At 42.0% G+C, this 27395-nt stretch overlaps 2 protein-coding genes across 2 annotated transcripts; both read right to left on the bottom strand.

Moving 5' to 3' along the window:
* Window positions 1–2789: 2789 nt before the first annotated feature.
* On the bottom strand, window positions 2790–4412 carry LOC133883760 (B-box zinc finger protein 20-like). Its single transcript, XM_062323194.1, has 3 exons — window positions 3981–4412; window positions 3498–3863; window positions 2790–3398 (listed from the first exon to the last, which is right to left on the bottom strand). The coding sequence occupies exons 1-3, from the start codon at window positions 4188–4190 to the stop codon at window positions 3111–3113; spliced, it is 864 nt and encodes a 287-aa protein (XP_062179178.1). The 5' UTR covers window positions 4191–4412; the 3' UTR covers window positions 2790–3110.
* Window positions 4413–21642: 17230 nt separating this feature from the next.
* On the bottom strand, window positions 21643–26226 carry LOC133883188 (uncharacterized). The gene is made up of 7 exons (XM_062322418.1): window positions 25786–26226; window positions 25492–25623; window positions 25318–25377; window positions 23294–23370; window positions 23157–23213; window positions 22214–22280; window positions 21643–22125 (listed from the first exon to the last, which is right to left on the bottom strand). The coding sequence occupies exons 1-7, from the start codon at window positions 25933–25935 to the stop codon at window positions 22006–22008; spliced, it is 663 nt and encodes a 220-aa protein (XP_062178402.1). The 5' UTR covers window positions 25936–26226; the 3' UTR covers window positions 21643–22005.
* Between the last annotated feature and the right edge of the window lie 1169 nt (window positions 26227–27395).

Genomic DNA, 27395 nt, shown 5'->3' with positions numbered 1-27395 from the left:
TTTGCGTTGGCCAAACGATGGAGATTGGAGTGGAACAAATTATAAATGGATTTTTTTTCATGTTATACAGAGGTTTACACACATCACTCTTATAAATGGAAAGATACGCAATCTTTTGGGTGTCCTTTTTTATTTTTCGAATCGGGCCTCTTTGCGTGTTCTTGGGAAGATAAAAAAATGTGTCACTATTAGTCATGACCATGAGTACCTTAATCAAGAACCACTTGGTTCAGTAGTGAAGTTGTATGGCATTTTGTAAATTAAAGGACCCTTTTTCCATCTCGTGGAGGCTAGCTCTCGCCGTGCCCCCGCCGCCGCGAGGAGCCTCGCCGTCGCCGATCAGAAGCATCAAGTGCGTGAGAGCCAGGGAGGGATAAGCCATGCATCTCTTGGTAGCCAGCCGCGCCGGAGTTTCCATCGATGGCCATGGTGCAGGAACGAGGAGAAACTAATAACGCGGCGACGCTGGCGCGCTTCTCGTCTCGCTGCGGCGGCGGCGGCGCTCGTCTCCCCGTAGACGTGTGTGGCCGGGGACGCATCCCGGGTCACCTCGCGCGCTTCGGTTCGATCGCCACGTGCGTTGACGACGCCGACACGGCGTGTCCTGGGGAGAGAGAGGGACGGCGGCGGGGCTGCTGCCTGCTTGGGAGCTACAGCTAGCTACGTGACGAAAGGGGTCACTGGATCGGAACGGTGATGCAGAAAAATACTGCTATGGATTTGCTCGGGGAATAAAAATGCGATTCTCCATTTCCCCAACTTGGATAGGCGACGTTTGTACTATCCATACTGGGGAATTGCTTTTACCATAGCAAAAATGTCAAAGCCGTTTCTAGCTAGGAGGTGTAGGATAATCACCCTCGCAAATATCAACAAACTGAAAACAGAAATATTTTTGTGTTCTAATGGCTAGCAGAACTCAACAGAATGCATCTTTTTGGAGGAGAAAAATCTCTGATGCCAATCAAGGAAATATCAGGTGCGCGCTGAAAATATCTCCTGCATCTGCACCCAGGGGCGGACCCATGTCAAGACTATGGTACAGGATATTGAGTAATTTTTTATTTTTTAGTTATACATCATATATATCAGGCTCATATGACATCTCATAAGCTAATAAATAGGACATATGAATTTTTAACATAGCAAATAAGATACCTAATTATTTTTTTCTAAATCCACTACTGTCTTCACCTTAGAAACGTCCAAGCCGACGACAGTATTTTCAGTAAGAGCAGCGGGGGATGCATCTATTCCAACTGCAGCTCCCCAAAACGGTGCAGAGATTTGGCTGCTGCGTTGGCTGCGATGGGAGCATGTGGCCGATGCAGCTCACTTGGAATCTCTGACTGGCAGAGTTCAATTCACTCTGAGACAATTGTTTTAACATTCATGTCATTAGTACGTTTGATAGGGATCCATATTTTTTTAAAAACGTTTTGGTTTTAGATTGTTTGACTAGCTGTTTTACTTTTTTAGATGGTTTGACTAGATTGTCTGTATTTAGAGAGAAGTGGTGTAATAGACTATTTTACTTTTTTATTTTTATTCTAATATAAATAATATTTATTTCACTTTTCTTTTCACACAAATAATATCTCTCTCCTTGTCTCCCTTCCTCATCTCTCTCCCAAGCGGCCAAGTGGGCAGCGCACGAGCAGGCGGCGCGGCGGCCCGAGTGGCGGCCAAGCGTGTCCGGTCAAGCAACAAGAGCAAAGTAGGCAAGAATCGGGTGAAATGCCTCTCAATCCGTTTCAAGGATTCAACCCGATTCTCTGAAAAGTTTTGGCTAGAAACGTTTCACGTTTCACGTTTTGGCTAGAATCGGAACCAATTCTGTGTTCCAAAGGGAGCCTCAGTTTTGTGATTGCATAAAAGCACAGCTAGTACCAAACTTTCTTTTCAACAGGCAGAGTTCAAACAGATGTAAAATTGGTTCCAACTTCAAGTCATACGTTCTCATATAATTGAAGGAGGCGGGATATCAAAATCAATCAAGTCCAGTTCCTCTTCTCATTTCGAGAACACGCAAACGGCTTGCGCGTCATTTCACTGAAGAATCTAGGTCCAGCTCTTGTTTCCTTGTTCTTAGTCGTACACTCGTGTACTTGTTTTATTGAGGGATTTAGTTTAACCATTCTCAAAGTTGACTTGTATCATCATGGTAAATGGTTAGCATTAACATGCATGTTGTAGTGATCATTCAGAGCATCTCTGTCATTTGTTTTACTTGGGGCATTACTGTAATTGAGAAGAGCAAACCATGATACATTAATTGGTCTACGATATTTCGTTCAAAAATAATAATTTGGTGAACGATATTGGAAGCACCTGGTAAGAAGATACGTTTCGCAAAACCCAAAAAAATAAAGGGTAAGGAGATGCTAATAGAGGGGTCAGCAAAACATAGCTACATGAGCATTGATTCTTGTTTAGTTCAGCCCCACAGAGAGGTCTACTTCACTTGGATTCTCCCTACAATCTAACAATAAGCTTGCCTAGATTTACTGCCACAATCAGATGTATCAGTCTTGCCTATGCAAGCACTGGAGATATTTAGTTGGAGGATTTGTTTCCAACTAGCAAGCACAATGGGTAAAGATCTATTGCATAGGCTAGCAACCACTCTAAAAAAAGGAATATATACTATATATCCAAACTCATGATCTCAGACCCTTTGATTGGATAAAGAGGACAATCCTGCAATTCAGCTGAATTTTGTGTAATTTATATTTTAGGACGGTGTAAAAGTGGATATTGTTCTGATGGCACAAGATGACAGTACAGTGTTCTTCAGATAACCTTAACATTTGGTATAACTCAGAGCAATCTTGTCAACCTTTCTACCAAGCACAAAAAAGACTGTAATTAAGCAGAGCAAACCATGATGCCTTGGTGATCGGTGGTGAAAGGAACAAGGAGGTGACACACATGACACGTTACATGATCACAATACGGTAACAACATCTCACGACTAAGCCATTACTGCAGTAAAATTAACTGGGAGTTTAAGCACTAACAGTAGTAGTAACAGCAAGCTCCACTTAGTGGTGGTAGTGGTCTAGTGGATCACACAAGCTATCGAGCTAGCTCGCCGGACTGATACAGGCTCAGAAGCACCAGAACGACGACGGGCGCGCCCTCTTGGTCGGTGGAGCCGGCGGCGAGATCTCTGGCACGGCGAACACGTCGCTGTCGCTGTCGCTGTTCCAGTACCTCTCCCTCACGCGGCCCTGCTTGGCGGCCTTCGCCGCTGCCGATGCTGGCATGGCGGCCGGCACCTCCTCGAGGCCCAGAGCGCCCGCCCACGCGTCGCGCTTCTCCGGCCATGCGGCGACAGCGTCGAAGAGGTTGGCATCCATGGACGGTACCTGCTCGTGCTCGCCGCGCCCGGCATTCTGCTTCCAAGAGCCGCCAAGATATTTTAGTGCCCACTCCAATGACCATGAGGCAGTCGAGAGAACACGGCGAGGAGATCAAGGGTGGCTAGAACGTACCGCGGCGGTGGAGAACGCCGCGTCGTCGAAGAGGAGGTCGTCGACGCGCCAGCCGGGGCAGATGTTGGTGAGGTAGTCCGAGATGCTGCTGCCGCCGTTGTTGTTGTTGTTGCTCTCAAGAACCGGGCTCCTGTTCGTGGAGGAGTCCTGCGCGCAGGCGGCGGCGACGTCGTCGGGCTCTCCGGAGCCGCCGCTACAGTCCGGGGAGAGGGGCGCCAGGTCGACGAGCGCGGCGGAGAGCTTGGCCCCGACGAGGAGGAAGCGGCTGTGCTTGGCAGTGAGGTTGTTAACGCTGTGGATGGGGTCGTCGCAGTCGGCGCACAGGATGGCGCGGTCCTCGACGCAGAACACCAGCCCCCTCCGCTCCTGCAACAATCCAACACGACACAACGCACGAAAGAGACAAATATCAGCAGCAGCTCAGCTCCACGCATGCGCGTGAGGTTCGCCGTAGCATCGATGGGTCAAGCACAGGCGTGGCACCTTGCAGACGTCGCAGAGCGGCCCCGCGGCGGCGGCGGTGTCGCCGTTGTCGCAGCCGGAGGGGTGGAGGAGCGGGAGGCGGCGGTGCTTGCCGGCGAGCTTGTTTGCCCGGTGGACGCGGCGGTCGCAGGAGGAGCAGAGCGCGGCCTCGTCGGCGCAGCACAGCACCGCGGCCGGCTCGCCGCCGCAGACATCGCACTGCACCCGCATGGCGCCCGGAGACCAGGACTCAGGAGGCAGAGAAGAGGCTCGATGAGAGAGAGGGAGAGGACATGGCGAGATGGGAGCAGGGTGGAGGAGGCAATAATAAAGTAGGGCAGGAGGGTGGTGAGATTAAACTATCCGCCATGACAGGGAGAGGCAGGATCTTGTTTGGGAAAGAGATGACGGCCGGGTAAGCTCGCCACCGGGTTCCGACTCTTTTGTTTTCTTGCCGGCTTACTGCATGGCTTTGCTCAAAAGCTGGGGTTTTTCCGGGATTTCAATTTTGTTTTATAATTTTTTTCATTTACCCGTAAAAGACCAAAATTTGTATACTTTTTCAAAATTTCAATTATTTTTTATCATCGATTCGATAAGTCTCAAAAAGCTAGTGAAAAAAAGTTCAAAATTAGATATTTTATTTCCCTCCAAATTACTGAAATTCACAAAATTCCATCGAAATTTTATTCCCTGGATTTTTCTGCCCAACCTTGCCGGACAACTAGATTCTCTTGTCAATTGCCGCCAGTAAAATCGTTGGCCATCAGGAGTATTCCAGTTTTCCGGTGGCAGTGCAATGCTTGACACCTGCATGCATCTCCCTATCAAGTCTCGACAAGGTGTAAACTAGGCTGACAAGTCAATCGATGCGTCGGATCACGCCGTAAGTGCCACGATTCATGTGAGAAAAATAGCGATGGCATGTTCTAGCTAGGCTGCAGCCTCCAGGGCCATGGATGGACCACTGAAAAGATCAAATGGTATTAGAGTGAGTGAATATAACTCTAATCAAACTTTAAAATAATCATTGATTTTTAAAATAAGGAGCAACCTTACTCTAAGAAAAAAAATATAATTACTAGAGCAAGCAAGCTAGAACATAGAAAACAAACATGCAAACATATATCTTAAGAGTAAATTATAGAATTGAAATTTGTATTAAAGTAGATGCTGGAAGTATATTGTAGAATAGAAAGAGAGTAGGGAAAGAGCACATCGATTTTTTTAGGTATCGAAGAGTTAATACTCTCTCCTAATTTTTGTTGGAGCATCTACACAAGAATATTGCTCCCCCTTAAGTCCTTGAGACTCAAGTGATCACTAGTGATCATCAATTCTCCATCTCCGAATTAGCGGACATGAAACCAAGTAAAAGTTCTTACCGAGGCTCCCACAAGAACTTAAAGAACTCATCAAAAACATCTTCAATCATCATGACCGGCTAGGTGTTGCTAACCACCAAAAGTAACAAGCTAACCGATTCACTTGATCCCTATCAAGTCTAAACAACAGTTAGATGCATAGTCATTACTCTTGAAGTACTAATAAAGTCCTTAACCTTCATAGAGATATGTAAATTAACTCAAGTACTCTCCCTTGCTTCTTGATGATACACACAGTGTATGAACTCCTCTGGATTGCAAGAGAGATGAATAAAGCCGAGTAAGGGGTATATATAGGCTAGAGATCTAAATCTAGTCGTTACTTAATCACCTACACTTTCTGGATAGTCTAGTGTATACACCGGACAATTCAGTGAATAACATTTTTCAAAAGCTAGCCTACCAGCTATCAGTAGCCGTTGCCTGAAAAGCTCTGGTGTTCTTCATACCATATCACCGGACAATCTGGTGAGTTCATTTCCCATGCACCGAGACACCAAGTCTAAAAATGCTCTGATGTGTTACACATTACAACACCGGACCATCCGATGCCTTGAATTCCAATTCCTCCGAAAATTTCAACTTTATGTTAAATGCTCTGGTGTTCATCTTTTCTGAACACCGGACAATCCGGTGTATTTAACTTAATTTTTCTCAGAAAATGTTCCTTCTATTAAATACTCTGGTGCACATATTTACCATCACCGGGCAATCCGGTGAGGTCATTCAGCTTCTGCTCAGAACAAGAATAAGGTCCGGTGAGTACAAGTCCTTCAACATCAGACAACCCAGTGAGAAAAAAAAACTCCAAGGCTCATCCGATTCAATCGACTTTGAGCACTAACTTCTTCACTTCTTACTCATGGGTTTCTTTGAGATATCTAGTGCTAGATTTTCGTAAGTGTACATCAAAATAAGTCTAGACTCAACTAAGTCAAGTTATAACACTTAACCCCTCTTTATAGTATGATCAAAAGATTAGAAATAAACCTATATCTACGCTAAGTATCCTTCATTGCCTTGTGTCACTTTGAATTAGAAGATCCTTAATTTTGACGCAAATATCATTTGATCGTTCAATAGAATCTCATGAGTGACAAGAAAACTCATACAATCATTATAAACTAAGTTTTTATTTCCTTCAAAACATATACGTTAGTCACAATGATACGGTTGTCATTAATCACCGAAATACTTACCACTTACACAGGAGCCTAGATGCTACAATCTCCCCATTTTTAGTGATTGATGACAACACAAATAAGAATATAAACATATAAATTGAATAACACCCTATCATACTAGGCAATTAACGACATATAAAAATTAAGCAAAAGAAAACCTAACACTAGAATAACATATCATGCTAGTAGAATAAGAATTAAAACTGAGGACAAAAGGAAACACAACATGATGACAAGCAAAATACATCAATTAAGAGCTAAATAGCTTGTCATTACATCAAAAGCCATGAAAAACCAACATTCCGACTCTAGACTACACAAGACCCCAAAGACCCTAGACTAGCGACTCTACAATCTCTCTCCAATACAAAAGACTCCCCCTATCACCTAGAATTTCTCCCCATTCGGCATCTAAGCACCAAAAAGAGTAACTCCTAGACACCTGAAGCCGGAGGAGGGGAGGAAGTCGGCATTGCTGCTGATGGTTGCACCTCGAACAATGAGCCTGAATCTGTATCTGAATCTGACAGCTCAACGGTAGCGAGGTCAACAATGGGCTGAGGAGGTTGTACTGTCTCTGTAGGGGCCTCTGAAGCTGGAGCTGGGGTGGAACTGGTAGTGCCGGTACCCTGAGTAGCCATCTCCTGTAATGTTGCATCGAGCTCCTCAAAAGCAGACTGAAAGACAGGTGGAGACTGAATGGATGACTATTGAGATGGTACGGTCAGCTATGGTGAGTCCTCAAAACGAAGAGTGCCAGAAGTCAACGGTGTATAACGAGAAGGCAAGACTGTCTCTGCGTAATCCCGACAGGATGAGAAAAGATACCAGTGCTGAAGAGTGGTGACAGATGAAAAGCTGACACTGGTGTTCCCAAAAGATCACTTACACTGCTCAAGAGAGGACTATGTACCGGGTCTGGTGCCCGAGGAGCTACTGGTAGCTGAAGGCCTGATGCCTGAAAGAGAGAACCAAGACATCCGGATATGAATGTGAACATGCAGTCGTTGTTTCTCTGTCAGCCTGAGAAAAAAAAGTCCTGCTAATGTGGTATGTTGTTGCTGCTCCTGCTAGCGTAGCATGTCTGCCTATAACTTGGCATACTGCTTGGTCTAGGTTGTCTGCTGTTGCTGCATCTGCTGAAGGATGAGAACAAACTCAGACGGAGGTGCAGCAGGGGCACAGAGGGCGTTGTCTCATGTGCTAAAGTATCTGTAGTCGTAGGAACAGCCTGAGAGGATCCTTCAGCCTCAGTGTCGTGTGACCTAGCGACCGGTGGGAAATACTCAAGATCCAAAGAATCCGAGTTGCTATCACTTAGGTGAAAAGCGTGCGGGAGCTTTGCCTCGGCCTCTACAAGGGCCTGGTCCTCTGCTGCTACTCTCTCTATTAGCAGCTGACACCTGCTCCTGAGCATGGAACATCGCACGCTGACCTTGGCATCTGTCTGAAGGTACTCTGGGAGTATATACACTAAAGTGCGTGGGAGACTGCTCGTAGACCTGAAAAAAACTCTGGGAACCTAACCTAATGTGAAAGAAAATGAGATATGAAATGAGTGTACGACTGCTGTCTGGCCATGGTCATCCCCTATGCAATCACATCCTCAATCTCACACAGGATCAGGTCAACTACGTCAAAGCACTGGTGAGTGAGTATAGATAGAATTAGCCACCACTGTAAGCTGGTGATCGCCTCTCCATATCAAATCCTTAGGAGTAGGCTATGTCTCAAAGCCATGTGTAACACCTTCACCTAAGGAATCAGCATGTTTGGCACTCAGGGTGATCCTAGAACAAAAGGGTGCCTAAAGATCGGTCGAATCTCATCGTCTATCATGAACACTCCACCAACGAGAGGACGGTGAGGTGGATGAGCGTGAGGGTGTACTATCTCATGCAAAGATCGAGAGCTCGCCTGAAGACCCAATGCCTCTAGAATGTTATTCCTATAGAGTCTCCAACTCTCTCCTCGAAACATGAAATATATGAAGTTTCTCTCAGGTGCTATCTAGATCGTGGCATAAAAGACTCTCACTCAATCCTCCACGTAATGACTCACTCCTGACAACAACTCTACAAGCCCTAAAAAAGCCTCAAAGTGTGTTCTCATGTCCACACCTCCAGCTACCAACTCTAAATAGTGCCAGTTGAGCTTCTTATGAACACTCAAGCTGACCCCACTCTTGAGGTATGACGCGTGAAAGCTCTCCTGGAGAATTGTCCAGAATCTGGAGCTGACTCCCTCACCCCTCTGTGGTGTGAACCACTTGGCAATCGGTACGAATCGGGGCTTCTTGATCCTCGAAGACTTGTATGAAGTCAACTCTAAAAGTCAAAACTCCCCATGAGGCTGCGGCTCCTCTACCTGCTCTGTCTGAGCTGTCTGCTCTGTCTCGGACTCTAGTTGAGGCTCCTGTCAAGCCCTCTTTCGGCTCTCCTAGCTAGATGGAGTAGAACCCAACCCAGCTGCCTGATGGGTGCGGGTGGATTGACGTGATGGAGACACCTCTCCTCCTCTAATCTGCAATCCTCGTTGAGAGACAGGGTTATCAGCGGCTGCAATCGCCCGATCTCACTCCTTCTGCTCCTTCGACTTCTTTTTTTTGGGTTGTTCGATGGCCTTGCTCATGTTGCGGTTCTCACAATCCATCTAAAAGATCAAAGATGAATATATGGATGATCGAGAGCTTCAAGTTTAGGAATTTTGAATGAATTTTGCCCGAATTTTGAGTCCTAAGCATGAGTTTGTGGAGAGTTTAGATGAACATGCTAGGAATTCATGTTTGCGACTCTAAATGAGGAACAATTGCATAGGATTGAACTTTAATTGAAGCAATTTGACTTGAATTTGCTTGAATTTGAATGAAATTTTATGGAATTTAAGCAAATTTGCACTAGGGTTTTGCAAATCGAAGGAATCACTGGAGAAGAAGCCTCACCATGATGAATATGTGGATTTGATGACTGGAGGTGAGCTTGCTTGTTAGTGACGGCAAGCTATGGCGACGATGAGGTGTGGTGGCAGCACTAGACTGTGGTGCTGAGGCTGCTACGCGAAGGGTGCTAGCTGGCGAGGCGACGAGAATGGCGACTCGGCGGCGCGAGAGATCTCGATGGGAAGGAGAAAGCCGACCAAGCGAAGTAGTTATATGACATGTGGGTCCTGTCGAAAACTCAATCACCGGATGATCCGGTGATAGGCCAAGTGAGCATCAAACAAAGCACAACTCTATTTAACAGAACGTCTAAAAATTTGCTCCAACTTAAAAATGGAACACCAGATAGTCCGATGATTGATCATATTGAGAACCACACCATTTTTGACTTAAATGTCCATTATGCACATCGGATGGTCCAGTGAGGAAAATTTTGAACTTGCTGGACTATTTCAAACATACTGAATTTCACTGCTAGTGATACAAGCACCACAAGGTCCGGTGAGGCAATCTGAGGAAGCACCGGACAAATTTTCAGAGACCTTAGCAACACTGACAACCAGAGCGCCGGATGGTCCGTTGAGAGGAAACTAAAGATCACCGGACCATTCAGTGAGAAGGAAAGAATTCAGCTGAACTAAAATCTCGCGCTGAGTTCAAACTTCAAATAACCACTAAACAAAAACACATGTTTGGATCAGTTTGAGTGAAATCTGACCATCTCAAACACTCATTTCCAAATATTTTCCAAATGGCTATCTTATAATAATTTTGAAATAGGCAATAAAAACTAAAGAAATGAGGAAGAAAACTCCAATAAAATATTTGAGCCATATTGCCTATGAATTTAAAGATTAAGGCTTTAAATTCGCTAGGACATGACTCGATAGGCATTAAGCACTTATATTTGTCTAATCACATTGATAGAGGTGTATGTTCAGATAGAAAGTGAACAACAATCTTAAATAGTGATATTCTCCTTGTGATATCTACCAACAATGCACATGCAATGCATAACAAGTGCATGAATTTAAACATGAGTGCAAATTATATGACATGCGAATGCGTAGCAATAAAATAAAATATCTTATCATACTACTTCCCTTTTCAAGCTTCTTCATGGTGAACTCAATTACATGTCTTGAGCAAAACAAAGAGGTCACCGACTCAAGCAAGACCCATGTTCATCACTAAATTCAGAAGGTTAGACAAACGCCTATCATGATGTGCATCTATATGAAAAGGACATCACATGACGTTAGAAGCATCTAAAATATTTAGCTCACTTCGTAACCTACTAAATGTGGCTTCATCTAGAGGTTTAATGAAGATATCTGTCAATTGATCTTTCGACCTTACACCACTAAGAGATATATCATTTTTAGCCACATGGTCTCTAAGAAACTGATGAAAGATATCTATGTGTTTTGTGCGAGAGTGTTGAGCTGGATTATTAACAAGTTTTATGGAACTCTCATTTTCACAAAGAAGTGGAACCTTCTCTAGATTTACACCAAAGTCTAACAAGTTTTGCTTCATATAAAGGATTTGAGCACAACATGCTCCGACGGCTATATATTCTGCTTCCACGGTTGACAAGGCTACACAATTTTGTTTCTTAGAAGACCAAGAAACAAGGGACCGACCTAGCAAGTGGCACCCACCCGAAGTACTCTTACGATCCACACGACATCCCGTAAAATCCGAATCTGAGTAACTCAAGAGTAGAAAACTAGCACATTTGGGATACCACAAGCCTATGCTAGATGTATGTTTAAGATTCTTTTTACATCGCTAAGATGAGATTATTTAGGATTAGTTTGAAAGCGAGCGCACATGCATACACTAAACATTATATCGAGCCTAGATGCGGTAAGGTAAAGGAGAGATCCAATAATAAAACGGTATAGCTTTTGGTCAATCGATTTATTCGATTCATCCAAGTCGAAATATTCATTGGTAGGCATTGGAGTCTTAATTGACTTGCAATCATCCATCTTGAATTTCTTGAGAATATCCTTCATATAATTCTCTTGATGTATGAAAGTTCATTCCTTTAATTGTTTGATTTTAAACCCAAGGAAGTAGTTGAGCATGTCAATCATCAACATCTCAAACTCTCTTGACATCAAGTCCCTAAATTTCTTGCAAAATTCCTTGTTAGTTGAACCAAATATTATATCATAAACATAAATTCGACAAAGGAAAAGCTCATTGTCGATGATCTTTATGAATAATGTGGTGTCCACCCTCCCGATCTTGAATACTTGATTGAAAAGGAAGTCACATAGGCACTCGTACCAAGCTCTTGGGGTTTGCTTGAGTCTGTAGAGTGCTTTGTGCAACCTATAGACATGAATAGGATATCTATTGTATTTAAAATAGGGTGGTTATTTAACATATATAAGTTCATTTATAAAGCCATTTAAAAAAGCATTCTTTACATCCATTTGATAGAGTTTTATATTATGATGCGAAGCGAATGCAAGAATGATATATATGACTTCAAGTCTTGCCATGAAAGCGAATGTTTCACTGAAATCCAAGCCTTTCACTTGTGCGAAACCTTGAGCGACTAATTTTGGCTTGTTACGAACTACCACACCATTTTCGTTTTGTTTGTTACAGAAAACTCACTTGGTTCCAATGACATTGTTGTCTTGAGGCATCTCTTCAAGAATTCAAACTTTATTACGAGTGAAGTTATTAAGTTCTTCTTGCATTATCATTACGCAATCTGGATCCTTGAGGGCTTCATCTACATGAGTGAGTTTCATATAAAAAACAAATGAGTAATATTCACAAAATGATGCTTATTGACGAGAACAAGTTTTTATTCCCCTTGATTGACTCCCAATGATCAAATCAATTAGGTGATCCTTCGAGATATGTGTTTGCTTCACTTGCGATTTTTGTGGTGTGTCTTGCGGTGGTCCAACATCTTAAGCTTTAACTTAAGTTTCCTCTTGAAAGATGTGTATATCATATGATGGAAGGAGTTGTTCATCCTTTGCTTCATCTTGATCCACTTGGGGCGCCAAGGAGGTGTGTGGAGTGAAAGTAGAAGGTATATCTTTGTCATTCTCCTTAGCCTTGATATCCCCAATGACCATTTTCTTTATCACTTATCTCAAAGGTTCATCACCTACATCATCATAAGCAATACCTTCTCCCCGGAAGCCATTAGATTCATAAAACTCTACATAACATGTTTCTTCAACAAAATCAGTGACATTGTTGAATACTCTATATGCTTTAGAGTTAGACACATAACCAACAAGAAATTCAATATCACAACGATGCTCAAACTTCCCTTAGCATTCTCTTTTTTTAAGATAAAATACTTACAATCAAACACCCGGAAGTAGGAGATATTGAGTTTTCTCCCAATGAGAAGCTCGTATGACGTCTTCTTCAATAGTCGGTGGAGTTACACTCTATTTGAAGCATGGCACGCCATGTTAATTGTTTCTGCCTAAAACTTTTTCAAGATGTCTTAGTGAAGAGGCACGCTGTCAAGCTAGTTTTATTAGATGAAAAATCCACAAGATATATATATCCGTGTCTAAAGCTTTTAAAGATTAGATCATTATATTTCTTGCTAGTAATGACAACATCAACATCTAAAAAGACACATGAAACCTAAATCACATAGTTAAACTATAGAAAGTAAATTAAAACTAAGAGATTCAACTAAAAGTAAATTGGAAATAGAAACATCATTGAAGATTGACACCTTACTCAAATCTACCATATTTTCCTTTGAATTATCACCAAATGTGACCTTATCATGTCCGTCCACTTCATCTTCTAGTAAGATGAATATCTTTACATTGCCGATCATATGTTGTGTATATCCACTATCAAATACACAATGCTTATCACTAACTTTGTAGTTCACCTACAGACATGAGATCAAGTTTTTTGTTGTTTAGGTGCCCAAACAAGTTTGATACCTTTGATGTGAGTTACAAGAGCTTTTGGCACCCATAGTTGCTTAGGAAGCTTTCTCTTAGCTTGAATTTTAAGCTATTTTGCCATTACTTTTCCACTTTTAAGTTTATGCTATAAAAAATAGTTATTATTGAAAGTGAATTTATATTTAGAAGGCAACGTAGGGAGAGGTTTGGAAGGAATTGAACACTCACTTGTGTGATGACCGGTGACTTCATAATGTTGACAATAGAAACTAACTTCCTTGATGAAACACTTGTTGATCTCCGGTGATTTAATGATGTTTTATACTAGGTTTGAAAAACAACCAAAGCCTCTCTTGTTGTAGTACGCAACATTCTTCATGAGAATTTCCGTGCACTTGTACTCCCCTTTAGTCAACTGAGCCACACATGAGTTGAGACTCGCAATCTCATTCCTAAGTTCTTTCTTCCTTGCATGGTTCGTCTTAAGAGATGATAGATTATCACATGAAGACGAGCATGATATTTTAAGGAGATCATCATAAGAAATAGATGTATTGACCTTAACTATTTCAATACTAGGAAATTCATTCAATCTAGGATCAATAGCATCATAAGCAAGTTTAAGTTCTTGATATTTGTATTTTAAGCCTATATACTCAAGTTTTTAGCTTCTTGTTACTAGCCTCAAGTGATTTGCTAGAAGTAACTATTTCATCATATTTCTTATGCAAATCATTATATTTAGTAAGCAATTCATCATGATTAGAGCTAAGCTTGACATTGACATTCTCAAAAGACTTAATCCTAATCTTTTGTTTCTTGATGATAGTAGCATAATCATTCATTGGTTTAGATAGATCACTAGAAGATAGACCATCATCATCGCTACTACTATCATCATCAATACTCACCTTGTTACCTTTTGCTATAAGACACATAGGTGGTGGTAGAAGCAGTGGTTCTTCATTGGTGATGGCGAGGCCCACGAAATCATTGTCTTCATCATCACTTGAATCATTACTTGAGCTTTCACTGGAGACCCATTCACTAACAATATATATCTTGCGGCATCCAACTTTCTTGTTGAAGAAATTCTTCTTTAAATATTTGTCTTGGCTCTTTTTCTTGTGCTTGTCCTCATCCTCACTTGCTTCAATCTTTTTGCCCTTATTCTTGCTCTTCTTGTTAGGATGAGGGTAATCATATGACATGTGGTCAAGTTCACTATAATTATAGCACCTCTTCTTCCCTCCGCTATCGAACTTGTCAAATTTCTTTAGAAAAAATTTGTTCTTCTTTGGATCATATTTGTAGCCTTTCTTGTTGAACTTGGAGAACATCCTTGTAGTTCATCTCAAGATAGCTCGTCATACGAACGTTCTAATAAGCAAAGTTCTTTCTCTCGAATTTTGGCACGCTACCATAATTCCCTAGGACCATTGTTCTAGGATTTCAAGCCTATTAAGAGCACAAGGCTCTGAAACCAATTGAAAGGATCTATTGACCCTAGAGGGGGAGGGTGAATAGGGCTCTAATCAAATCTTAAAACAACTATCGATTTCTAGAACAAGTAATATCCTTAGACTAGAAGAAAGAAATACAACTACTCGAGCAAGCAAGCTAGAACATAGAGAATAAATATGCAAGCATATAACTTAAGAGTAAATTGCGGAATTGAAACTTGCATGAAAGTAGATGCTAGAAGTAAATTGCAAAATAGAAAGAAAGTAGAGAAAGAGGATACCGTTTTTTTTCCTGAGGTATCAAAGAGTTGGCATTCTTCACTAATCCTTGTTAGAGCATCCACACAAGGATATCGCTCCCCCTTGAGTTACCAAGACTCAAGTGCTCATTAATGATCACCACTTCTCTATCTTCGTATTGGCGATCATCAAACCAAGTACAAACGCTTCCCGGAGCTTCCACTAGAACTCCAAGAGCTCATCGAGAACACCTTCGATCACCACGACCGGCTAGGTATTGTCAACCACCAAGAGTAACAAGCTAACTGGTTCACTTGATCCCTATCAAACCTAAAAAATAGCTAGATGCACACTTGCTACTCTTAAAACACTAATAAAGTCCTTAACCTTCAATTAGGGAATTGGAAATCAACTTAAGTGCTCTCCCCTTACTTCTTGATAATACACATAGTGTATGAACTTCTTTGGGTTGCAAGAGAGAGGAATGCAACCGAGTGAGTGGGTATATATAGGCTAAAGTTCTAAATCTAGTCGTTGCCCAACCACCAACACTTTCTGTAAACACCGGATGGTCCGATGCACACACTATTATACACACGGGATAATCCGGTGAGTAATCTTTTCTAAAAGTTGGCATGCCAATTGTCAGTAGCCGTTGCCTAAAAAGCTCTAGTGTTCTTTATACTAGTTTACCAGACAATCCGATGAGTTCATTTCCCATGCATCGAGACACCAAGTTTGAAAATGCTCCGATGTGTTATACATCAGAACACTGGATCATCTGGTACCTTGAATTCTAATTCCTCCAAAAATTTTAACTTTCTGTTAAATGTTCCGGTGTTCATCTTCTCTGAACACCGGACAATCCATTGTTCAGATTTTCGCAAGTGGGCTTCATGATTTCAACTTTGAGCACTAACTTTTTTAACTTCTCACTTATAGGCTTCTTTGAGATACCTAGTGCTAAATTTTTGTAAGTGTGAATTCAATTAATTCTAGACTCAACTTAGCCTCTCTTTATAGTACGATCAAAAGACTATAAAGGAATTTATATCTACTCTAAGTGTACTTTATCATCTTGTGACACTTAAAACTAAAAGATTCTTAATTTTAACGTAAATATACTTTGATCGTCTAATAGATTCTCATGAGGGATCAAAAAAACATATACAATCATTATAAACTAAGTTTTTATTTCTTTTAAAATATATAAACTAATTACAATGATACAATTATCATTAATCACTAAAACACTTACCGATTATCAAAGTCCTAGATACTACAAGCTCTATGACAGTTCGTGCATTCTTCATTTGTTCTCTGATGTGGCCTACAGCCAATTGATTCTTGTGAGAAAAATAGCAATTGCGTTATTGTTGGTCAACCGAGAGTAGCAGATAAGCACAGCGATTTACGTAGTTGCCATGGCGACGACATTATCATGCTTCTCTGACCGCTTGGTTTGTGCACAGCAACTGAAAAGTCAGGTGCATGCATTTTCAGTAGAGGACATGCATAATCGCCAGGGCGGCCGGGCCAGTCCGAATGACGCCCTTCAATGCAAGCAAAACCTTTGGATCCAAAGGAGTTTTTTTTATTGAAATTGTACTTAGCAGCTGTGGTTGGAGGCAGGAACTCATAGAAACTAGAAGATAGTAGCATGAATTTGCAGCCCTTCGGTACTCTCTTTTGAAAACTGGAGGAACGACGTTTCCCAAGTTCCATAGTAACCCAAGTAGGCTGGCACGAGATTATTCTCGATCTCATCATCCACACCGAGTTCATGGACAGCACCACCGGCCGGCAGCTCCATGAAAGCTAGCTCACCGGTTCCTGAAAGAGGATTGGGCAGAGAGGTACGTAGGTTGGCCGGTGAGGTGAAACTTGGGTACTCAAGCTCAGCTGTCCTCCTGGGCCAGCCTGATTGCATATCTTGGCCGGTAGTCATGAGTCACACAAGAAGCCGAGTGCCTGCCTTGACACATTAGAGTGGAGTCCAGCCGTTTTACTACTACAAAGCATACTGAAGTAGATAGATGAATGTTCTTGGCGTATTATCATCATCGCCTACCTAGCTATAAACCCAGGCTGATCGAAATGGTGACGATGACAGCACAGGGCACGTCATGTATACTTCGATATGATCGGACGACAGCATTAGGAATTCAGCACATAATCGTATAGTCGGCTTATTTCTCACGTACGCGGTCAGCTCATTCAGAAGGTTTACTGTAATGTCTAGGTAGAGTTTTGTGGTAGCCTCAGATGAACACAACGGTGAATCCACCAGGGGGCGAGAGCACTTGGCAGTCCCCTAGCATCCACCGCACCCTTTTTTTTGTTGGTATGGAAGAGAAAGAAGAAGAGAAGAAGAGGAGGAGAAAGGAAAAAAAGAAAAAAAAATAAGAGGAAGAGGAAGAAGAAAAAGGAAAGGAAGAGCCCTTATTTTATAGCTTTGGATTCGTCACTGGATGAACACAACAGGCCGCTCGGAAGCTGCAACATATCAACAATTAGTAGTCGTTTTTACTTTGCAGTGAAGCCTTTTTCCCATCTTAATAAAGACGGCGACCCGTCCTTGTGCGGATGGGTTTTCCTCGGTTCATTAAACTCCGTGACGTTGAGATTGTATAATACTAAACTCGCATTAGATTGATCCGGAGGAGCCGGGCGGCCGGCCGGATGATCTCTGCGAATCCTTTCCTACTCGACCCACGAACGCACCACCTCAAAAGACGTTTCTTGGCAGCAGCACGAAGGCACGATCCACGGCGAAATCACATGGCGCCGTGCAGACGTGCCGGCGAGGCAAGGCCACTTCACAGCTCGAAGGAAAGCCGCCCGATGAGGAGAGGACCACGGCGGCCGAGGCGAATCCCACCAGAACTCAACTGGCGGTGGTCGAGGTTGGCAGTTGGCAACTTGGCAGCGGGAGCGGGAGCAGGAGCAGCCGCTCGCGGCATGGGGGCGGCGTCTGATCGTCTATGGCGCGCCCATCATCCATCACGTTCGGCATCGATCCCGCGCGCTGGACCACCCCAATTCGGCGATGGCGCTCGCGTCGTCGTCGTGGTTAGATTTAGATTGGAAACATACATAGGCTAGAGACATTAGGGTATGGGCTTGGGCATCCGGACAATGATACCTATACGAATCCATACCGTGCTTGATTCTAGACTAGTTGACAACTTGGAGATGGCTTCAAAACGGAGAATCAAAGCACGCGCCCGTATACAGTATATATATAATGTGTTTAGATATATTATAGTTTATTATTACGCTACCTACAGTTACGATCTTAAAAATAATATAGTTATGATCCATAAGATATTTCAGTTACTACCAATATATATGTTCGTAACTTGGTATCTTCTCTTATTGTAATTATGTATTTTTTATTATATGATTGTAACTTATTTATCTCTGCGTACACCTCAATTACGATCTTAAAAATAGTATAGTTGCGATAAAAAAATATGTTAGTTACTATAAATATATATAATCGTAACTCAGTACCTTATCTAGTTATAATTATTATTTTTATATGATCGTAACTTGTTTACCTATGCGTATACCCTTAGTTACGATCTCAAAAGCAGTATAGTTGCGATCCACAAGATAAGTCAGTTATTATAAATATATATGATTGTAAATTAATACCTTCTCTAGTCATAACTCAGTACATTCTCTGGTCGTAATTATACACTTTTTTGTCATGTGATCAAACTTGTTCACCTTTGCGCACACATCCCAAAAACACTTTCTCATTTACTTGCTTGGCCTTTAGCTCCATCGATTCAGTCATGACGATAACATCCTATGATGTGCCGCTACTTTTCTTTTTTGTCCATGTGTTGCTTTGCTTCTCCTCCTGTGCTGCCATGGCTCCGATGCCTAGGCCTAGCTTAGCGCCTGGGGCGGCTCCTGGCGAGGAGCACTAAAGGAGTGCAGGTTCTTGGACAAGCTAGAGGCGTTAGGGTCGCTGATGAAGGTGCAATCGAAGGATAGGTTCGTGGAGTACTTTGAGCACTACGAGGGAGGCGAACGAGTAGCTCCGCTGCGCTGGCGTGTTCCTCATCCGTCTTGTTGCCGTGCCTTAGTGGCTTCTGCTACCTTACTCCAACACACACGCCCTCGTCGGCGATTCGGCTCGGTCAGCCGCAGTGGCGCATCGCAAGTCTGTTTTATGCCTAGGCACAGAATAAACTTGCTATATATATGGGTTAGCTTTTAAATCTAAATATTTTAGCTTTTTAATTATGATAACCTTGAAATTTAAAGTAATATTATAACCAACTAGGTCCTGATACCAATGTTCAAGGAACATAAGGACAAGACAGAACTTGGGCAGAAAATTAAATTCCTTTGATACTTCACTTTTTACTGTTATTCAGGATATTTGAATGTTGATGAAACAACAAAGTAGTTAATTACACAATAATTGTAATTATCCTACTCATTACTTACTATATTTCTTGCTTGTTTTCTTCAAAAGTAGCTAAGCTTTCTCTAAATTAGCCACGGTTATATAGGGTAAGTTCTTAACATCTCTTCAATTAGTTCCACTTGAAGAGAACACTTAAACTTGGATACAAAGTTGTCTCATCCGAAATATTGTGAGTTACAACTCGAAATACTGTGAGTTATAACTTGTGGGGTGTGCGCAGACATAAAATACAATAGGCATACTTGTAGACATGAACTACAATATGTGCAGAATATATATATATATATATATAATCTGTACTCTGGAGTACATACTCTCTACTATGATATACCATATAAATGAACTGGATATACTCTTTTGTTACTATGAGTATATTTATATACTCATTCCAAGATACTCCAATGTAAACTACATAGAAAAAATAGAAAAGAAGTCCATCAATTTTATTAGATTTTGATAATACATTTGTATTTATACATAAAATATAATATACTTAAAAAATATATACAAACCATAAAAAAATTATATATACCATTTGAATGATCTTATATACTTGCATGCTCTATATATACATATAATTTATCAAATGAGATATTTTCTATGTAATGGAATACGCATGTGGGAGGACATACTATTACGAGAGTATTGTTTTTCTTAATGATATAATTGTACTAACGTTTGCAAGTATATCACAATAGAAGGCGTCATCCCCCCCCCCCCCCCCCCCTTTTGTAAACACCGTAAACGTCAATACATGTTCTTAGGACACGAAGGATTTCAGGTGAGTAGCAAGAGCTTTGCATCTGTGTAACAGAGTTGCCTCATCCAGCCTTTGCACATGGATGGGATTTGGGTTGAGGAACAAGCCAAGAGCAATAGAGACCGAATTCGGCTCGCGCAGAAATCTCCACTGTTTTACTACCCAAATAAGCTAGCTAAGGAGGGGAGGTGTCAGCTTCTTGTGCCTTTCAAATTTCAACCGCAACTGCTTCCACTTTCGAGTGCCCGTCAAGGTCTGGACTGAGCCATCCTCCGCACAGCGCCCCAGCCAGCGTAGGCTCCGCTGTGAGTTCGGAGTGCCTTCCAGCCACAGGCTTCCTACCCACGTGCCTTCGGTTCAGTTGCGATTAGGAGCGTAATCAGATAAGATATGGATCAATATAACTTATTAGGTATTATGTTCTATATTCTTTCTTGAAGTTGAAGTTGAATACAGATAGTGTCAGATAATTATTTCTTTATTATGTATTTTATTTTATATTTTTTTAAGTTAGAGTCGGAGCGAATAGTGCCGTAAGCTTTCAGTTAGTCGGATAGATATAAAATTTCGCTTCATTTGTATCACCACAACACATTAAATAATATAGGGTACAATCAAAGTGAGCATAGAAAAAGTGGTCGCTGAGATATAAAAATAAGAGCATTTAGTATTATCTGTCTATAGATGTGTGATAATCTATCTATATATTATCATATTTAAAATAAAATTATAATAGATTTTCTTATAACATGTAGCATTCGGATACTTCAGACGGATACTTAGTTAAAATATACCCTACCTTATATTTTTTTAAATCTATAATTAGATATAGATAGTATCAAATAGTATCGAATAGCTATTGTTGTATCTCATATTTAATTCGTAAGTCTTCAAACAGGTGAACAGACAGAAAATATCCGTTATGTTTTCACCCGTAGTTGCAATGCAGCTTCCTCATGCGGTCACTTTCTTGAGTGCGAGTGTTGTCATGTTGCGTGGCAAGGCCATACTTTCGCATCACTAAAAAAAGTCCGGGAACATGGAGTAGCTTTGGATATTGCAGTGAAAATCAGAGCATCTTGCAATTTTGCCATGTTTTTCCAGCTTTATAGAGAGGTGGAGGGTGTTCTCCTTTTTTCGTTATCAGAAATAATGTGCCACTGACGCTTGACACAAAAGCAGCAACGATGAAAATGGAGTCAGATAAAAGAACCGCGGCTATAATAATCAATCGAACCTTTGTAACCTACGGCTCTCGGTCTCGGTGCCGCCGGCGCACACAGCCCCACAGCTTGTCCTTGCCACGAGTGTTAGAACAGAAACAACAAGACGACAAGAACAAATGATGAACAGAAATGGAGCCCAAGTTGGTGCGATTAGATGCCTCGAACACAATATGAGGCCCAACACAGTAAATGATTCCACAATACGAGGTAAAGCCACAATGGCTTCAGCAAAGCGGAAAGTGCCACATGTCAACCCACAACAAGAGGCACGAGCACAGGTAACGAATCATTGCGGCTGTATTTCATCCGCGGGTCGATCTATCTTACAAGTTTGGGCAACTTCTCCCTACCAGGTGTTACAACATTTCCTCTGACCACATCTCGACATTTCGTCCCCTCCAAAAAACTAGGAACAGAATCAGAACCTATCCTCTTCTTGCGGGTTTCCATGGATGAATGGGTAAACGAAAGAACGTGTTCGCTTCACATCACGATACGGAGAACCGCGAGCCCAACGGCTGATATCGAAACGATGGTACCTATGCAGTATTTGATGACATCATACTTTGCTGCCTCCAACTGGGCTTTCAGTGAGTGAATTTCCTGCGCACAGTAGCAAAACATTCCGTTGGTCTCCGGTAATAAAGATGATGCTGAAAGCCCAAATATGCAGCCTTTGTTTACTACTCACCTTGTCAAGCTTTGTGGTAAGGTCAGTAGTCTCCTCGTTCTGCTTGGCGAGTTCATCACGTATGCGCCTGGAGCAATTGAATTTCAATCAGATGCTGTAGTCCCACACAAGGCAGATTTTATCCACACACTAATACAGGCATACAAACATAAACCAGAGAAAAAAGACTCATCACTATTCAGTGGCATTACTATGACATTAATGCCCATTATAACTCATTAGAAGAAACTACTGAGCTTCATTTCAAAAGGCTCAAGGGAGGCAAGGCAAAGAGCATTAAGATTCCACCTGTTAGTGGTGACATCTATTTAGAGACGTTCTGTAGAAGTGAGTTTTCGCCATACATTAAACCATAGATTAAAAACATGTGCAAACTATACATTAAAATATACCAAACACGCGGGGGAGGGGGGGGTGGGGTGGAGGGTGACCAAAATTCTAACTTCACCTATCATATCCTAGAAACCTGTCATTGTGTGTTCACAGTGCATAAATCATCTATGCTGCTGAGCGAAAAATGCTTGCATCCTTGTTACTGGAATATTTTTATCAAGCAAGAAAATCACAACAATCTCAACCGAACACATGAGGTTAATCCACCACACTGAATTTGAATCTAGCAGAGCTATAGATTGGCCCACAAACCTTGAAACCTGAACAACAATGCCTTTTTCATGTGCAGAAGTGAGCAATGGCAGCTTAGAAATAAACTGGCTAGATCAAAGGCCTGGGAACCAGAATCATGACCAAAGTCACTATGATTTTCTTAATATTGAGCAAGTAAATCATTCTCCGTTCTATTTGTTTCAAACACAAGTCAGTGACTCAGTGTAAAAAAGTGTACATTCTTGTTTTTCAGTGGTCAGTACAGCTGGTAGCAATTTAATGGGAGAAGAACCGAACAGTACAGAGAGTGTATCTAAATAGAGACAAGTGATCTTACCCTCTTTCAAGGTTCAGATCCAACCGCTGCCCTGCAGTGACCTTGTCAATCTCATACCTGTTTCACACGATGAATCATTAGACTGAGTGCGCTAGTTCAGATTTACGACATTAACAGTTCATGAACTTAATACTGACTTCAGTTCACTCCTCATCTTATCAATATCTCCACGAAGTTTCTCAGTCTCCCGCTGTAACAAAGAGAAATGGTTTTCCTGCAGACAGAAAAAGGTCTTTTTAATAGATTGGCACTTGTAACTATTCCTAGTTCCAGCAACTCTCTTGAGAAATATAACAAAGGGCAAAGGAGTCAAAGTAACAGTTGAAAATACTGAAAACGAAAAGAGAAAAGCAGTACGATGAGGATGCGGGAACTGCAATCCATGTTAACACAGTGCACAGAAAAATAAGAACTATGTGTTGATTACTCGAAATCTGCAATTCTGTACCACTAAATTCAGCTAAAACATAATGGTCTGTTCCTGTTCTTTGGAGCACACTTGTATAACTAATTTTAGGATCGCTGTCAGAAAACCCAGCATCATGCATATAGATCAGAGTAAAATATGTAGCTTCTGCCTCTTGGTCCAGCCTTCTTGAGTACTGAAAGGAAAACATTTTTCATAACATTGAGCATTTCCCAAGAAAAGATTGAATCACAAGAAAACAATATCTTGCTGAACTACAAAACACACTGTCCCCATATCATGTTGCAGTGTTTTTTTGGCTGATTGTTCATGCATCATGCAGAGGCTGATTTATGCTAAAATCTACTCGACAATCTAAAGGACTGACTTATGACCTTGTTCACAAGTCCTATATAGTGGTGCAATTCTTTTGGGTAGCAAGTTTTCTCCAAAAATGCATCAGATTGGTTCTCCAAACTAGATTATGGATAGCTCAATGCAAATGTGATGGGTAGGTAAAACAATGACGACCACAAGTAGTTCCATATGATTGTAGATGGGCAGAATAATGATTCACCTAGAGATCTAGACATGTAAATAAATCAAGGAAGAAAAAAAAACCATAGTTACCATAGTCTCAGTCTATCTCAACAATGATGCATGATAAGTTTAATAAGATGTCTCTACGATGAAACAGTAGGTAACACATCATATCAATGAGCACAATCAACGAGACATCTTGAATGTCTGGCAAGATAAGTTTCCTAAACATTCTAGACAAAAATACAGTAGATTTTGAGAACTAAACGGGAACATAGCAATTTGTATATATCTGGCCAGAAATAAAAGCTCATTCTATTGTGTTCTGATCGCTTAGCATTTGTTAGAACTTGACACAAGAGCTATTTGCTGACACAAGAGCTATTTGCAAGTCCAAATAAATTTTGCATTACATAAGAATAGAATGGATGAGAACCAAATACACTTCTGCGCAGCAAAGATAATCTACCGAGGGCGTACCGGCATGATATAAAACTATAATTCAGGCACCACATTCAGGAAGCATCTATGAAACAAACAACAAACTACAACTTTGAAACTAACGGTGGGAAATAAAAAATGAACAGTGGTATACTGTATATACATAAAAATGATCAGAACTTATTTCAAGCGCGCATGCCTGTGTTGCAGTGTTAACAATCGTTTTGACAAGGCAAATTCATTTATTCCTCCCTAGCTTTGCTGCTGAGATGCCCAGGGTATGAGATATTAGAAATTTCCGCAAAGCCTCGGAGAGGTGCCACCCCTTATTGTGGGTTGCACACTAACATTTCAGATGGATGAAAGCTGATTTAAGAAAGAGTGCAGTAACTGATACAAGACAAGTAATGTATCTGATAAACCTGACTAACGTAATAAACCTGACTAACGTAACTTGGACAACAGCACTAAATGGGTATTTTGGTGATTTGAACCCTCAATTCTCATTCCCACATGTCTACTCCACAAACCAAAAGACCCATCACAGAAATGGACAACAGCACTAAATGGGTTTTTCTCAACCTGCATTCCTGTAATACTCAAATGGAACATTGCAAAACAATCAAGAGAGAAACAAATGCTAAGTATCTTCACTAAGAAAATATGCTAAATGGAACTTGTGAACGGATAAAAACTATCTGATCAAATATTCAAATCCAATGAAAAGCCAGCAAGCTAATTCTCGTGACCTTACAGTTTAGCTTCGAACATTACCTGCAAGCTCTGCACTTGCGACTTGAACTTGGAGATATTGGACTCCTGCAGCATCTCACTCTGCACGCAGCGAAACAAAACCACCAAATCAGGTAACCACCAAATCGTGACCAAGCCGTACCCAATTCGAATCAAACCCTCAGAAACAATCCGCCATGCAATGGCTGGCGTTACCTTTTGCATCTCGGCCTTGGAGACGAAAGACTCGGAGATGCTCTCGAGGCTGTCGTTGAGGACCTCCGTGATCGCGGAGGTGATCGCCTCCGCCTGCTTGGTCGGCACACCCTGCGACTCCAGCTTCCTCACCTGCGATCAACCGCGCGCGCGCGCAAACACACCCACCCATCTCAGCATATCGCACACGCATTTCGCCGAACACCTCTCGGACGCGAACCGTGCGGACTCCGAGAGGAGACAGCGGCAGTATTCGGGGAAACCGAAACGAAGCGAAGCGGAGACGAGGCTTACCAGGGCGAGGGTGTCGACGAGGAAGGCGCGGCGGCCGTTGGTCTTGACGAGCTGCGAGATGCTGCGGACGCGGGGTCCGGCCGCCCACTGTTGCGGCCACTGCTGGTGGTGCAGGAGCAGGCCGCGCCTACACGCGGCGGCGGCGGCCATCTCGTCCCCCCACAAGACGCGGCGGACCGGGAGGAGGCGGGACGCGGGGGCGGGGCGGGGCTTGAGCCGGTGGGGGTGGGCTATAAAGCGGGACGCGCTTGGCTGGGTGGGCGGAGGAGGATTCGGGCGGCTCGGCTTGGTTTCCGGGAGGAGGCGGTGGCGGCGGGATTGGAGGAGGTGGTGGTGCGGTCTGCCAATTAATTTGGGAAAGGTGAGGGGGGCGGTCGCTGCCTACTATCGAGGCTTGGGAAGGAAGAAGACGCAAAGGGTAAACGAGGGGAAAAAAAAGGAGATGGGTTTGTCAAGAAAAGAAATGGATTTATCATTTCCCCTTCCCTTTTGTTTTTCCAAACTGTTTTTAAAATGGCAGAGTAGATGGAGATCAGGTAGAATCAAGGTCATGCTTCATCGGACTAGCAACGGCATATGTGTTTGACATAAGTAAAATTAATTTTTTTTTAAAATCCGGTCATGAAGATATAAAAGATAAATAATATACATCTAGATACGAGAAATAAATAATAAAATTAATTATGTGAGTAACAGTAGGGTTAATCTCTTGTGATTAGTAAGGGAGAAGATTGAAAATATTTTTGAAACATTGCGTAGTGGCTATTTGATCAATTTAGGTAGACGATAAAAATTGTTTGAATCTATCATGTTTTATACATTTTATTCAAATGGCTCATATATTTTACACGAGTATAGATAATAAAAATATACAAGAAACAAATGGCTGGTTTGTACTAAAATCGTTTGCAGTGGTATCGTGTAGGATCACGACGAACGAACGAGTGAAGTGAAATGGAGCGACAAATACGAACTGAAATGTGTTTTTTTTTTAGTCGTGAATTCAAATGCAGTTGCTATTGCTTTGAGACTAGGAATGGAGACCATCTCCAATCATATTTTTTTTTATTTTGTTTTCTTCTTGATTAATTTTTTCGTTCTTGCTCTTTTATTTTCTTCCATTTCTAACAGTTTTCATTCGAGGGGAATCGTGAAGGAAAAGAAGAGAGATTTCCGTTCTTAAGTGAATGACTTTAAAAATATCTTCGTGACGAGAACTGTAAAAAAAAACCATTAAAACACTGAAAAAAAATATTTCTTCACAGATTTTCACCTGCGACAAAAATCTCTTAAGCATAGTCTAAACGATCCCTTCCTTGGCTTTGGGAGGAAGAGACGTGCGGAAGTTGCTGCGGCCGTTCCTGGTGCGGTTGGCGTCGTTGGCGTCTTGGCGACAACCAACCAGCCAGCCGCCGCCGCGATGGAGTCCCAGCCTGGTCCGCGCTGGGAAGAGAACCCGACCCGACCATTCCAATCTGGCAGGCAGAGCCAGACACGCACGCACGCGGCTCGGTGACTTAAACGTTGATCGTTTCACGCTACGAGGTGGAAATTAATTAATTTAAGGTACCCACGAATCATTTTTAGTTTAACTAATAACACTTGTTTTC

The sequence above is a fragment of the Phragmites australis genome, chromosome 10, assembly GCF_958298935.1.
Source record: "Phragmites australis chromosome 10, lpPhrAust1.1, whole genome shotgun sequence".
Taxonomy (NCBI): domain Eukaryota; kingdom Viridiplantae; phylum Streptophyta; class Magnoliopsida; order Poales; family Poaceae; genus Phragmites; species Phragmites australis.
The sequence above is the reverse complement of the archived record's forward strand: the minus strand, read 5'-3'. Positions and strand labels throughout refer to the sequence as shown.